The sequence below is a fragment of the Xenopus laevis genome, chromosome 4L (genome assembly GCF_017654675.1).
Source record: "Xenopus laevis strain J_2021 chromosome 4L, Xenopus_laevis_v10.1, whole genome shotgun sequence".
Classification (NCBI taxonomy): domain Eukaryota; kingdom Metazoa; phylum Chordata; class Amphibia; order Anura; family Pipidae; genus Xenopus; species Xenopus laevis.
This window is the reverse complement of record NC_054377.1, coordinates 138,827,997-138,842,151: the sequence shown is the minus strand read 5'-3', so window position 1 is coordinate 138,842,151 and position 14,155 is coordinate 138,827,997. Positions and strand designations below refer to the sequence as shown.

General features: G+C 40.7%; 1 protein-coding gene across 6 annotated transcripts in view; it reads right to left on the bottom strand.

The window, feature by feature from the left end:
• Positions 1 to 3,293: 3,293 nt before the first annotated feature.
• LOC108714692 (proline-rich transmembrane protein 3) overlaps positions 3,294 to 14,155 on the bottom strand; it is a 62,766-nt gene continuing 51,904 nt past the window's right edge. For 4 of the 6 annotated variants that reach the window (XM_041590866.1, XM_018259123.2, XM_041590868.1 and 1 more), the window contains exon 4: positions 3,294 to 9,578. In XM_041590866.1, the coding sequence (XP_041446800.1) occupies positions 7,528 to 9,578 (2,051 nt within the window). In that variant the 3' untranslated portion in view covers positions 3,294 to 7,527. The remainder of the gene's footprint in view (positions 9,579 to 14,155) is intronic. The other 2 variants (XR_005967073.1, XM_018259124.2) reach the window with 2 other exon arrangements.

Sequence of the window (14,155 nt, the reverse complement as noted above, 5' to 3'; positions counted from 1 at the left end):
TAAAAAAAGTTTTGCCCTTCCCACCCCTAATTTGAATATGCAAATTAGGATTCAGATTAGGTTCGGTATACGGCTGAATCTTTTGCGAATGATTTGGGGGTTCGGCCAAATTGAAAATAGTGGATCCGGTGCAACCCTACCACAAATAATAAAAAATGAAAACCAATTGCAAATTGTCTCAGAATATCTCTCTCTACTTCATATTTAAAGTTAACTCAAAGGTGAAAAACCCCTTTAATAGCCCAGTGAAAGTTTTATTGAGGCCCAGACATGACTCACAAACATTTAAAATTAGACATTGTTTACTGGCCGCTTCACAATCCCTTTCACAACTGACGTCTCCAGCAGTAATTATAAATCTATTGTATGCTGCACCACTGGGTGGCAGTGCAAGTTTAAATACACAATTATAGTGCTATCCAGACTGCTGAGCATTCCTACAGTGGAGCACCTTGCACCAGGGATTTCATTTTAAACATTAACCCTACACCCACCCCTCCTGACTCCATAGATGTATCTGTAGCTCTACCCTTAATCATGAAACTTGCAAAATTAGCACTAAAAAGTGTATATATATATAATATATATATTATATATATATATATATATATATATGCAATTTCATGTATCTTTTATCCTTACAAATTATACAAATGTTTTATCTTTGGCTGCAGCAACACAAAAATGACAGAAACTCCCTGTTCTTCAGAAAAAAATGTTTTTTTTAATGTTTCTGTACCTTTGATAAAATCTGTACATTATGTACTGTATGACTGACTGTGCTGTACATTGATTTTAACAATGGTATTCCATTACCTAAAATGGCCAAATTAGTGCTTAAAGGGACACTATTAATGTTTAATTGCAAATCGATTACGTGTATAAAACCCTTATAATTAAAAATTGATTTGTAGTTATCTGAACAGCACTCACAGCATACCCAGGGCACACCAGAAGTCCCAAGTAAAAGGCTCACCAGCAGCAGTACATCACCACACCCTGCGGGGGCAGTTACCCCTCAGTACTGGCAGAGAGTTTCCCCTGGTGCCCAGGTGGGCCAGTCCGACCCAGCATTCAGGTCCGATTCAGAACTGGTGGCACACATAAAATGCAATCCCCACTGATTGTAATCGACTTTCTTAATAACAGACTATTCTAGTAGTATGTGCCATTGGGTAATTCTAAATAGAAAATTGCCATTTTAAGACATAAGGGCCGCCCCATGGGATCCTACTATTCATGGACCATCAGAAATTGGTGGCTCAAGGCAAGAGATGTAAAAGGGCAATATTCATTTAACTATATATTACAGTTTGGTAAGATTCTTTAAAGGGGTGTTTCACCTTTAGGTCAACTTTTATGTTATAGGATGGCCAATTCTAAGCATCTTTTCAGTTGGTCTTCATTATATATATTTTTTTATATTTTTTCAATTATTTGCCATATTCTTCTAACTCTTTCTAGTTTTCAAATGGGGGGGGGGTCATTGGCCTCATCTAAAAACAAATGCTCTGCAAGGCTGCAAATGTATTATTATTGCTACTTTTTATTATACAGGTGTGAGAACTCACCCTGGTGGTCTAGTGGGCCAGCAGGGATGCCGGCTGCACTCTTGGCGGGGACGCCCGCCGCGTTGATCTTTCCCCGTTGTTGGCTGGCTGTTCTATGGCGTGCACTTCCTGAGTATATGCGCAAACCAATGCTAGAGTGATTACGTCATTGTGCAATGGCATATTTAAAGGGACTTTTGTGTTGTGATCATTGCCCGTTGTTTGGTTTTATTCGTAGTTTACTGGGTGCTATTTCTGATAATCTGATTCCAGTGTTTGACTCCTGCCTGCCTGACTATTCTACAGTCTGTGATCCTGACCTTTGCCTGTACGACTATTCTGAACTCTGTTATCCCGACCCGGTCCTGTTTGACCATTCTGATTGAACTCCCGGTTTTAACCCTTGCCTATCTGACTCCGCTTGAATTCTGCCCGCACCGACCCGGCCTGTTTGACTATGCTTTAGTCTGTTCTTTGAACTGTGACTTTCTGCCCAAAAGACTTTGCTTAACGATCGTGCCCCTCTGCTCGTCTATAACCCTCGCTTGGCTCCTCTCTTTATAAGACCTGGCGCCATCGAATTAGCCGAGGAGCTAATTCGATGGCGCCAGGTCTTATAAAGAGAGGAGCCAAGCGAGGGTTCTAGACGAGAAGAGGGGCACGATCGTTAAGCAAAGTCTTTTGGGCAGAAAGTCACAGTTCAAAGAACAGAGGTGAAAGGCGGCCGTTAAAGGCAGAAGTAAGAGCTGAGACCTGGGAGCATAGCATTGGTTCTGGATTCTGGGTGCCGATCGTGACATCAGGCTTCTCCTCTTCATATCACAGTCTCTCATTCAAATCAATGCATGGTTGCTAGGGTAGTTTGGACTCTAGCAACCAGATTGCTGAAATGGCAAACTGGACATCTGCTGAATAAAAAGCTAAATAACTCAAAAACCACAAAAAAAAATGTAAACTAATTGCAAATTGTCTCAGAATATCACTCTCTACATCATACTAAAAGACAAGGCCGGCCTTAGGCCTATTGGACCAATTGGGCCCAATAGGGCCCCGCACCTCTGGGGGTCCCGCACCACAGGGCAGCACAGATAATATTTCCCTCAGCACATGATGCTGCCTGGCCTGCCCCCAACTTTGAGAGTCCAGCCCATCCCCAAATCCATAGGTCTAGCCTGCCCCCAACTCTGATAAGCCAGCCTATCCCCCAACTCCATAGGTCTAGCCTGCCCCCAACTCTCATAGGCCAGCTTTCCTCCAACCTTGATAGGCCCTGCCTGCCCCCAATCCAACCAAGCCTGCTCCCAAACTGAATCAGCCCAGCCTGCCCCAAACTAATTGGCCCAGTCCACTCTTCTATTTCCTCCCTCTCTCTTACCCTGTCTGCCCCTATTATGTGCCCCTATTTCATCCCTCTCACTCTCTTACCTTGTCTGCCCCCTTCCTTTCTATTTTGTGCCTGTATGCCCTTATTTTCCTAAATACTTGGTGTGTCAGTAGCCAGCAACACTTTGTCTAGGGGCCCCACCAACATGGTCCCAATTGGGCCCCACATTTGATAGGATCAGCCCTGCTAAAAGATAATTTAAAAGTGAACAACCCCTTTAATAGGCCACTTAATACGATATAAACTATCATCTATTGCTTAAGTATTCATTTTGGGGGTAAAGTTTTCCTTTAATCCACTTTGAAATGAAGCTATTTTATGTCAGACAAAACAAAAAAAAACAGAAACAACAAGTCTTCTTGTGTTTTAGAGTCATATTTTATTTACACGTGTAATTTGGCACACAGTATGGCTGACCAACCAGGCCTCAGCACTGGGTTATGTACACGTTCAAAAGAGCAGGTTCTTACATTCACACACACAAAATGGCTGCTCTGTCAGATTGTCACAGCTTTAACCCTACGATTCACACAGAGGCCTGTGCCATGTGACCTAATATTTCAGCTGCCTTCAGCTCCCGCACCAGGCTCTCCAACAGAGGAGGGATTTATATACTCAGCAATAATGTCCATGATACCAACTTGTCTCAGAATGATTGCTGGTGCAATAAAAGAGCACGTATACATACTTATATACACAGTAATACACAGACAATATATACAGGCTGGAGTGGTGATAAATCCCTCACATTTATAAGCATGTCAGAAAAAATGGAATATTTCACATTTTTATAAGAGTGGGGGGAGACAGTAGATTAGGGACTGTTTGTAACACACCAGCTCAGGTGCCATTTTGTGGTATTACTCAATAGCCCTAAAAAACTAAAGCTGCTTAGGGCCACTACTGTAATGAGGAGGGACTTGCCAAATACTGATCAGATGACTGGAAAGCAGGAAGTGGGTATGGCCCATGTCCCTTATACATAGTAACATAGTAACATAGTAAGTAAGGTTGAAAAAAGACACATGTCCATCGAGTTCAACCTTTTTTTTTATTTTTTTATTAACTACCTATCTGCCAGTTTATGCTGTAGTTGGGAACCTACCACATGTTTATGCTGTAGTTGGGAACCTACCACATGTGTAAATGGGAGGCATCTACATATTGCTACATCATAACTGTCCCCCAAGAGTGCTACACTAATGGGGCTCATTTATCTGGGCAAATTTGCTTATGGGCAGTAACCCACAGCAACCAATCAGTGGCTTTTTCTGAGCCAGCTGCAGGTAAAACAATGAATGAAACAATTTGATTGGTTGCCATGGGTTACTGGCCATTTAGCCAATGTTGATAAATGACTCCCATACCTGTGGCAATGGTTGAGAACCTTATTTAAAAAGGAAAAGTGCTCTTAATGAAGATCTGCTTATTTTTGATCGGATTGTGGAATCAGGGCCGGAACAAGGGGCAGAGTAGGCACATGTCTAGTGCGCAAAGTATGCGCTTTTCTTGTATTTTTAATAATCATGTTTAGAGATTTTACTATACTGTCATCATACTTTTAGGGTGTTATTTATTAAGTTGTGATTTTTTAAAATGTGTCTGTGTACCTGGAAAAATTACAGTCCAAAAAGATGCGTTTTTTTCTCGATTTATTATGCCCCGAATCTGCTCCGTGTCCAAAACTGAAAAAACTCTAAAGTCAGAGGCAGATGTCCCCTTAACCTTTTGAAGATGTTTTTAACCCTCATGAAATGTTCAGAGTTACCGGGGTTTGACGCTCGGTTTCAGTGAAAACTTTTTCGGGCATCAAACACGAAAAATGTGGGGTTTTGCCGCGTCAAAAACCGGGAAAACTCCTTCTAAAACCTGCTGAGTTCATGTAAACGTAAGAGGCAGATGTCCCCTTAACAATTTGAAGATGTTTTAACCTGGGTTTCTGGGTTTTCAGTGAAAGCTTGAATTTTTCCGTGGTTTTTGGGCGTCAAACACGAAAAATTCGGGTTCTTCACGCGACAACCCCAAAGAGTTGCAGTTTTTCCCGATTTTTTTCTGTAGTTTTTTTTTATTCATATAAATGGGCAAATTGCGGATGCTAGTTTGGTCAGACTTTTTATATTTAATAAATCAGAAAAATTCAGACTTTAGTAAATAACACTTATAGTGATGTGTGGGCTGACCCGAAGCCAACGGGACCTGCGGTTTTGGTGGGTTTGGGGCGATTGTTACACAATGTTTGCAGACCGCGGCGTCCTAGTGCCCCACTTCTTCCTTTTTATATACTCGCTCGCCAGTGTGCCCCGCCCCCTTTGGTGATGTCACAGCGGGGTGGTATGGGTGAAGGTATATAAGTAGGAGCTCGCTGTGGTTTAGGGTCAGGTGCGGGTTCTCGGGGGTCGGATTAGGGCTGGGTGTGGGTTGAGGCTTTCTCGACCCACATATCACTACATACTTTATTGTTCTGTGCTGATATAAACCTGTCTTTGGTAACTGGCAATATTCTATTAAGCATGCTTACAATTTTAACAGGCCTATATATATGTATTATATAAATCCAGAGCAGGCCAGCACTTTTATATCAGGAATATTATATTTTTGTCAACCCTGTAGGGCATGTTTCTTTGTAAATGGAGTCATAAGCCAGCAACGTGAGAGTTCTTATCAATATATTACAGAAGCAAAACAGCACAAATAAAAATATTTGAAATACATTTTGCAGAGATGTAGGATCCCGTAAGTGCAATCGAACAGTCAAGATCTTTTTTATTTTTTTGTAGTGTTTCTAAATATGCAGCAGGCTGTGTCCATTGAACAGTTTGCAGGCAGGCTACTAAATATTGCTCCTGGGCCTTTAGATGCCGCTTATCACTTCCTTCCTTTTAAATTGCACCTTAGCCATACAAATTGTAATGAGAACAGTCAGCTGCCGCATCTGGAAAAAATTTGGCACCCTATGTCACCGGAATGAATGCTGAATAAAGCCACTTTATGTTTGTATTGCTTTACCATGGAGCTCTTTACTGGGCATCATAGCTGCTTTGCTTTACCAGTTGTTATTTCGGGAACAGAAGGGCTCATGTGATCAAAGTCACCAGGTCTAGTAACCCATAGCAGATGTTTGTTTTCAAACAAGTGGCCACTAATTGCTACCTTGCTGGTGTTTGCTGCAGGTTACTGGCCCGAGGTTGTGACTTTTATTGCATTACCCAAATAAGGTGCCGTATCCACCGTCCCAGTGCGTAGCTCCTGAAGTGCTTATTGTCTTGTCAAATTCCGCATATTTATACTTTTTAGATTTATTAAACAACCTAGAATATACATAGATGATTATCATGATGCATCCCCACTCTTAAAGGAGAACTAAACCCCATTGCTAATAAAAAAAACCCTACCTTCCATAGTCCCCACTCCCTGCTCCCCCGCAAAGGTGTTAACACAAGTAAATACCCCTAGCCGGTAATTACCCCTCGTTGCAAAGTCAGCGTAGTAGAGCTAACGAGTGCCATGTTCCGGTGCTTCTGTAATCTTCAGTAAGTAAGCACTGTATCAGCGCATGCGCAGTTGGAGAATTTTTTCGGTTCGTTACAACTGCGCATGCACTGAAATTGACGAAAATTACTGAAGCGACAGGAGAAGACCAGAAGATTACCGAAGATGGTGTCCATGAGCTCCTCTGCAACGAGGGGTAAATACCGGCTGAGGGGCATTAACTTGTGTTAACACCAGTGCGGGGGGAGCAGGGAGGGGGGACTATTGGGGTAGGGGTTTTTATTAGCAAGAGGGTTTAGTTCTCCTTTAAAGCAATATATACACATTTACATACATACATACAAACACACTGACTGCATCCTGTTTTCCATATATCTATGCTGCCTGTGTGCTTTAGCGCCTTTATCGCTTTTTTTCCTTGCCTGATTGTCAAGGAGCACAGTTCAACGTTAAACACCTTTCTTTTTTGGCCTCGGAGTCTGCATTGCAGTAAGATGCATTAGGCCTCGTGTGGTTGCCAAGGAAACTACCGGCACACATCCAGTGCATCTGCTCTTCTTTACTTGCGAAACACGTACCTTATTTATAAAAGTACCACTTGCAGTTTTTTAGGCTTTTTGATACATTAGCCTTATAGGAGATTAGAAGTCCACAATGTCTGGGGAGGCAGCAGTCTATAACTGGTCTGCCTGGAAGTGCATTTGTTTTCAAGGCAATGTCCCACCATAATACAACCAGAGAAATGTGTCTGGCCATGGAGTTTATCCTTTAGAGAAAGGCATCAGCTGCTATGCCCTGCATCTGGCAATAGGAGTCTGTTTTAAAAAATATACATAGAAAATCAAAGAGTCCAGTAAAAAAAAAAAAGACACAAGGACGTGTTGTCTCCTACTACTGTAGATAAGGTGTGCTTGTTACTTAATACGTCTGTATATCCATAGAGCTGAAGGGAGGGTTAAACCTGTACCTGTGGTTATTATAAAACTGGCTTACTTATAAACCTACAAAACACAGCCAACACTTGAATTCAGTGGGAGAAACCTCAACTATAAATTGGCAAAGTGTCATGTCTACACTGGTTTCCATTGCTACAGTCTGGACTATTCATAGTTCAATGGTATCACTAGCAAGACTATTTGAGTCAATTGTCTGGCTTCTCTCAATGAACCTCTTTCCAATTGTCTTCTCAGGTTCACTGCCCTTTGACCGGATGCTGGGCTGGGATCCTTGCTTTAGAAGCTGGGTGCTTGGTGCTTCCTCCAGCGGAAGACTCTCCACCGAGGACAGCCCATGGCGCCATGGGTTCCAGCTAATTTTGATTGACCCTTTAGAGACGCTATCCATGGAACTACCTGAGACAACATTCTCTGTTGTTATGTCACGTGGAAGGTCTTTACTTTCCTGTACACTCTCACTTGGTGAGTCAACTTCAGTCATCGAGCTACATCTGGCCAGGCTGTACATATAATCAGGGTTGCTGCACCTTCTCATTTTTAAATCTGATGAGATCAGTGGGTCAACTGTCTGGTTCAAAGCAGAGCATTCCTTTAAAGAAGCACACGATTCTTGTCTGGTTAGGTAACTTGGATACTGAAGACTTGAATCTAGAAATATGCTGTCTCTGACCAGATGCTCCCTGAATAAAGCCTCATCTATGCTTCTGCTCAGATTTATGGGTGAAGGAGGGCGAAATCCCAGATCAGTCAGTGATAGCATAGATTCCTTTTCAAAGCCAATACTTGTGTATGATCGTCCAATAATCATGTTTTGGTGTTTTGGACTGAAGACAACGTCTGGTTTTGGCTTGAAAAGAGGAGAAGCAGAGCCGCTGTTGTTGCACAGTACAGAGCCAGACTTGGTTTCATTGTTTTCCTTCAGCATTTTAAGAGGGACATTCTCTGGCTCATTGCGGATAAGGCTCTTAGAGATGTTGTTATTGACTACCCTTTCTTGAATGCTGTTTGTCCAGTCATAGCAGTTGTTTGGATACTCTGCAACCTCTGTTTTTTTGTAGGTACAGAAATAGCTGATTATTTTGGACCAGCAGGTATGGTCACTTCTACTGCACTGCTGGCAGAAGCTGTGTGAAGCCACAAAGAGCAATGAAAAACACAAGCCCAGTTCGAAGATCCGGAACCAAAACTGCAGAAACCACCAAGACCAAGAGAATTCATTCTTTTTTCCAAGTAACCCATATAGCCATAGTACAGCATATACTTGCAAACCACAGCATAGCAACCCAAAAATGCTGCTAACTAGCAGGACTCTAGATGATGTGAAGAGGCACCTCATATTCCTTTCTTGGGTTTGCATAGACACAATGTCTTCACATGTTGGTGATACTCTCTGATTCTCATTCATTATATCTTTGCTACTTCTTCTGAGTCGATAATAAGCCACAAAATTTCCCACCATCAAGAAAATGCCCCAGGAGATTGAAAGTATCTGCAAGACAATATTTACAGAGGGGTTCAACAAGTGAGTAAGAAGGTCTGCACTCAAAAGAATAATAAAATGAATAACTCCAATAAAACCAAGCAAAGGGAGGGTTTGGAGCTTGGAGGGGAGTAGCTGAAGGGACGCAATCTTTATAACCAGCAGGACTAAGGTGGCAAATGTAGAAAGCATAAGAGGAAATGTTACATTGTAAAGGACCAAAGCAAGTCCATGAGAAATCTTTGATTTTGTTCCGTAAGGATCTAAAAGAAAGAACACGCTTCTAAGGATACCAATCACAAACAGGAGTGCATTCGAAGCTATGATATATGGAAGGTAGGGCACACAAACAATTGAAGATCCAATGAGATTGACCATGGCAATGATAGATAATAAAATGAAGAGGGCTCCTGTTCCATAAACGTGCATATCCCAGGCAAAACTCAGAGTACGTTGCAAGTCATCCCAATTTAGAAGTGTCTTGTTGGATCCTAGATATTCACATGCTCCTCCTGTTTTGGTGCATAATGGCGTGTCCAGTGTAGGCTTTTTAGGTGGAGAACTTGTAGGAATTTCCATCATGCGTGGTCTTTGAACAGCCCGTTGAGTAGTGACAATGATTTCCCCACGACGCCCTGTTCTTCTTGAAACATTCATGATAGTATGTGGTGTAGTGGTATCTCCTTTCTGTGGTTGAAGGGTCTGTGGCACCAGATCTGCTAAATCAAAATAAAAGATGTGAGTTAATGTTACTACATCTACTTTATATATATCAGTGTTTTACATTTCAGACACTTTCTTCCCAAACCTTCCCCTACTCATTTCACCCCAAAGCCTGTTAGTGGGAACCAACCAACCAAATGACATCACAAGGAATAAAAACTAAAGTCCAGTTGCAAATATCAATTTCTACATCATACTAAAAGATAATTGCAAATTGAATGCACAACTTTTAACCCCAGAGTGAGCAGAATGGATCTATTCTGTGACTCTTTATTTATAGAATTTCCTCTTCTCTATGACAGTATGTCTGATATATGTACAGCAAATAGCTCTCAAAGTTAAATTTCACGGGCTAATCATTATATAAAGGCGCATTATGACAGCACAATGAAACCATTGTAATAAAAAGCGTTAACAGATAAAGGGATCTAAGAGGAAAATTACTTCTTTGCCTAACACAAAAAGCCAAACAAAATACATACATTGAGTGTATTATTGCTTCAAGGATATAAGCAGACCAGTAAATATTTTGTGCTGATTATTTGCTATGGGTTTCTAGGATTGTAGCAATCTTTGCACCTGTTATTACATAACTTTGTATATCCAGGCCTGGATCTGTATAATAATGATATGTTATATTGATGATGAATTTCCTAAAAGTCTATAGCGCTTTTAAAGAATATGGAAGTTATATAATCCAGTTAGCAGACCCAATAGAGGCCTCTGGTAGGTCAGAACTGTACTATATAATATCAATAATAACAAGATATTATCAAAGGTTTTAGGTTGGAGGGGCCAAATTGCTGGTTTATGGACTCAGTCCATTTAGATTGTAGTGGGAATACCTTGAAACACTCTATTAGTCTGCAGTTAGCTTCATTAGTTGAAAAATTCGAAAGTCAAAGAAAAGATTCTAGTATGAACTAAAATCAATGTAATTAGTATTTTTCTGAGTTGTCTTGTTTACAATGTATCTTTAATTACCAGTTAGAGCTTTTGTTAATGAGTGATGGTATGCTAAACGGAGGAAGGGAAGAGTCAGCAAATGTTAGTTGGAAGCAGAAAAATGCAGTTATGGTGGTATTAGAAAAATATCCTGCTGCAGGTATGATTTCAAGAAACAAAGCTGAAAGATCAAGTTGCCAACAGTTTATGCAGGAAGGTTTTTCAGTTCCAGAAAAGCCCGGTCAGATGGATTACAAACGTTTCAAGGTCTGTTTATTCACATGGTGGAGATAAACAGAAAATCATTTTAGACATGGATGTTATGAAACTTCAGACATGGATGTTATGAAACATGTATTATATACCCAGGAGCATTTTAAGACATCAATGAGATTATGTGGAGTTTGGTTGAGCCATATTTATTGGTGGCAAATTGAAGGGCAAAGCAGGCGTAGAAGATAACCCATTATTTATCTGTCCAACCAGTGGCCCAACACCTGCTGTTAAATTGTCAAACTTCTTTCATTATTGTACTTCATCAGCAAGTTATGGTCTGCAGGTTGGGCAGCACTGATAAAGTATTACTGCTGCCTTCTTATTCAACTGTCACCAGAGACAAAATGACAACCCATTACTATTATTATGTTTCTTAACCTTGCGTCCCCAAAGGGAACTACAGTTCTTATCTTCTTCCAATAGAACCTAGTGTCATGGCATTCTGGGTATTTTAGTTCTGCAACTTCTGGGGTTCCAGGGTAAGAAACTTGAGATAAGGAAAGTTTAACAAGGCAAAATTATACAGTGTTGAAACAATAGGTGATTCAATCAAGCATGGCAAGGTTGCCAAACAAGCACATTTTTCCCAGCTTTACCATTTAGGTAATGGAATAAATTAACCAGATCCAATCATTTTCCCCCCAGGCCAAAAATCCGATCATGGTGACCTGTACAGACATTTATGGGAGAGAACTGTAACAATGGGATCTTGTCCAATGGGATTTTTAAAACTGCCATGGATATGGACATAATGTTTAAATTCTGTAAGCTTATACCTGATGGCTTATATATCTACTTCTAGTAGAACTGGAGAATTAAATCACTTAGTTGCACAATCTAGAAATAAAATTTGTTGGTGCAAAGACCATTTTCCAGCTGCTTTAAATAACATATTCATTCCAAAACCCATACAAAGAACAGATAGTGAGTCACTAGCTCTCACATTATCGGACATGTCTGGTTTGCATGGCTGCAGGACTCCATATTTCTACATCAGTGCACATGAGATCAGCTCAGCTTATTTGAAGGGCAGAGAAGAGCACAGATAGCCGAGGGTGCTACTAGTTAAATTGGGACTCAACTCCAGGATTTGACAGGAGAGACAAAAACTGAAGCCCTAAGAGAATATTATAGAAAGAGTTATGATCCGCACATGTGCAGCCAACTGTATATGGTTTCTCGCCATGGTCAAAAAGTGAAATGTAGTCATAGCATTAAAGGGAATATATACAGATAGCCACTTAATTTGCCCCCCTTAGCACTCTTGCAGTTGAATCATGGGCTTCATCAAGGAGCTCTATTTATGTCCACACGGCAAGGAATATGTATTTTAACCACAGTCACTTGATTAGTTACAAGTAAAAGATAATAAAGATTCTTATAGAGTCACATGGGACCAGCTTTCTAGGCTTCCCATTACAGTACTTACATAAGTAAACTATAGTAAATCTAGCACAAGACAATTTATAATAAAGTATTTTAAATCACTTCAAGGCCAGAGTGCTTCCCAATATTTAGGAAGTTATTTACTTAATCTAATTTTTTTATTAAAACAAAGTCGACCTAACTCCCATCCATGATTTTAACTCGTTTATCAATAATTCTTCTAGAAAAAGTCAAGCATCAATACGACTGATCCTCTGAAAACTCGACTTTATCGAATTGTCGCCGTAAAAACTCAACTTTATCGGATCATCGGACGAAAACCCAGACTTTATTGGATTATCCAGCGCAGATCATGATGTCAAGAAACAACTTCAGGGACATCTGCCATTGACTTCTACATGACCTCGACAGGTTTGAGATGGAGTCTTTTTGGATTTTTAGCAGCTTTGGCCTCCAGTGGGGTCCTCACTCATTTCCCATGACTTGAGGGAGCTGATTGCATAATTACAATCTTCTCAATATATGTAACTTTAAGATTATTGCTATTAAAGGGCACCAATCATGACCAAAATCATTTACTAAGTAAATACACTATGTGAAAGTTCAAGAAATCCGATTTTTAAAACAGTTAGAATTGTTTGTATAATGTAAATGATCACTATTCCTTCTGCAAGATCTCCCCTATCTCCCCTGCAGTTCTAGCTGAGGCAGCCATCTTGGATTTCACTGGCTCCTCCTACCTATATCTTCCCAGCCAACTGTAGCTCTGAAATCTCGCACATGCTCAGTTGAAATTCCTTGCTTGCTTATCAACCCTTCTAAGCTATTTTCAAATCAGCCAAACCTGTGTGTTAGTTGCTGATCAGTAGTGCTGCCACCTGCTGGAAGTTACTGTGTGCCCTTCATTTGCATAATGACTTTACCAGCAGGGGACAAGATAGGGAAATCTCCTGATACTTCTAGTGGAGGAGTTTACTAAAACAAGGCATTCTGGGTAGAATACTCAAAGCAGTGTTACAATCTGAGCATGCTCCTGAAATTTGCATATTAGAGTCTCTGTTATAGTCACAGTATGGCCTCCCTCAGTGAAAGAACCCATTTGACAAAGCAAGGGATTTTTTTAAAACCTGCAGTTTTTTCAAAAAACTATATATGTAGTTTGATTAAACGTGTTTAGCTTTTACTGGTCAGATGTGTTTGATTTTGGCCGTGATAGGTGCCCTTTAAGGAACTCTTTTTCATATACATGTATGGGACCTATGAGTTTCTGGATAACGGATCCCATAACTGTATCTGAAACTTTGTTATGAGTGAATTAAAGCAACTATTTGATCATAAAGTGGGGGCCTTAACCAAAAAAGTCTAGGAACCTCAACTCTGTCCACAGAACTCTGGACTCTAAGTTAAAATTCACCATCCCCACACATCTGTTTGGAGTCTGAAATTGTGAAACCAGTCATCTGCTCATTTCCAGCATTTGCATCGACTCCCCCATTCCTTAAACATTCTGAAGAAATCTGGCAACTGTTTGCTTTCTGTTACCTCTTCACTTGGGTGGGCCAAGGCAGACTAAACCTTTCCATAAAGCACAATGAAGATCGACTTAACGAAAAAGATTTTTGCAAAGAGTTAAAGCAAACAAAATGAACCGCAGAGCAGCTCCGTGCAAGTGTAAGCCTATAATGGTCTGACGAAATCCTCAGGAGTACATGACTATGTGATGTATAATGTGAGTGGTTGGTAAATGAGCTCTCAAGTGGTTTAGGATGAGGTGCCAGCTCAGTTTGCCTTTCAATACAGACACTTGTAGAGTCCTAGCAGGTATCCAGCCAAAATGTACAGCTGCTCCACCACATCTGTGCCTTTAATGGACTTTAAACACTTAATTGTGCTCAAAAACAATGGCTCAAATATCTGGCTGCTGGGTGAACATATTTAGGATTTCGAGGTTGGGGTGTATGTGAGC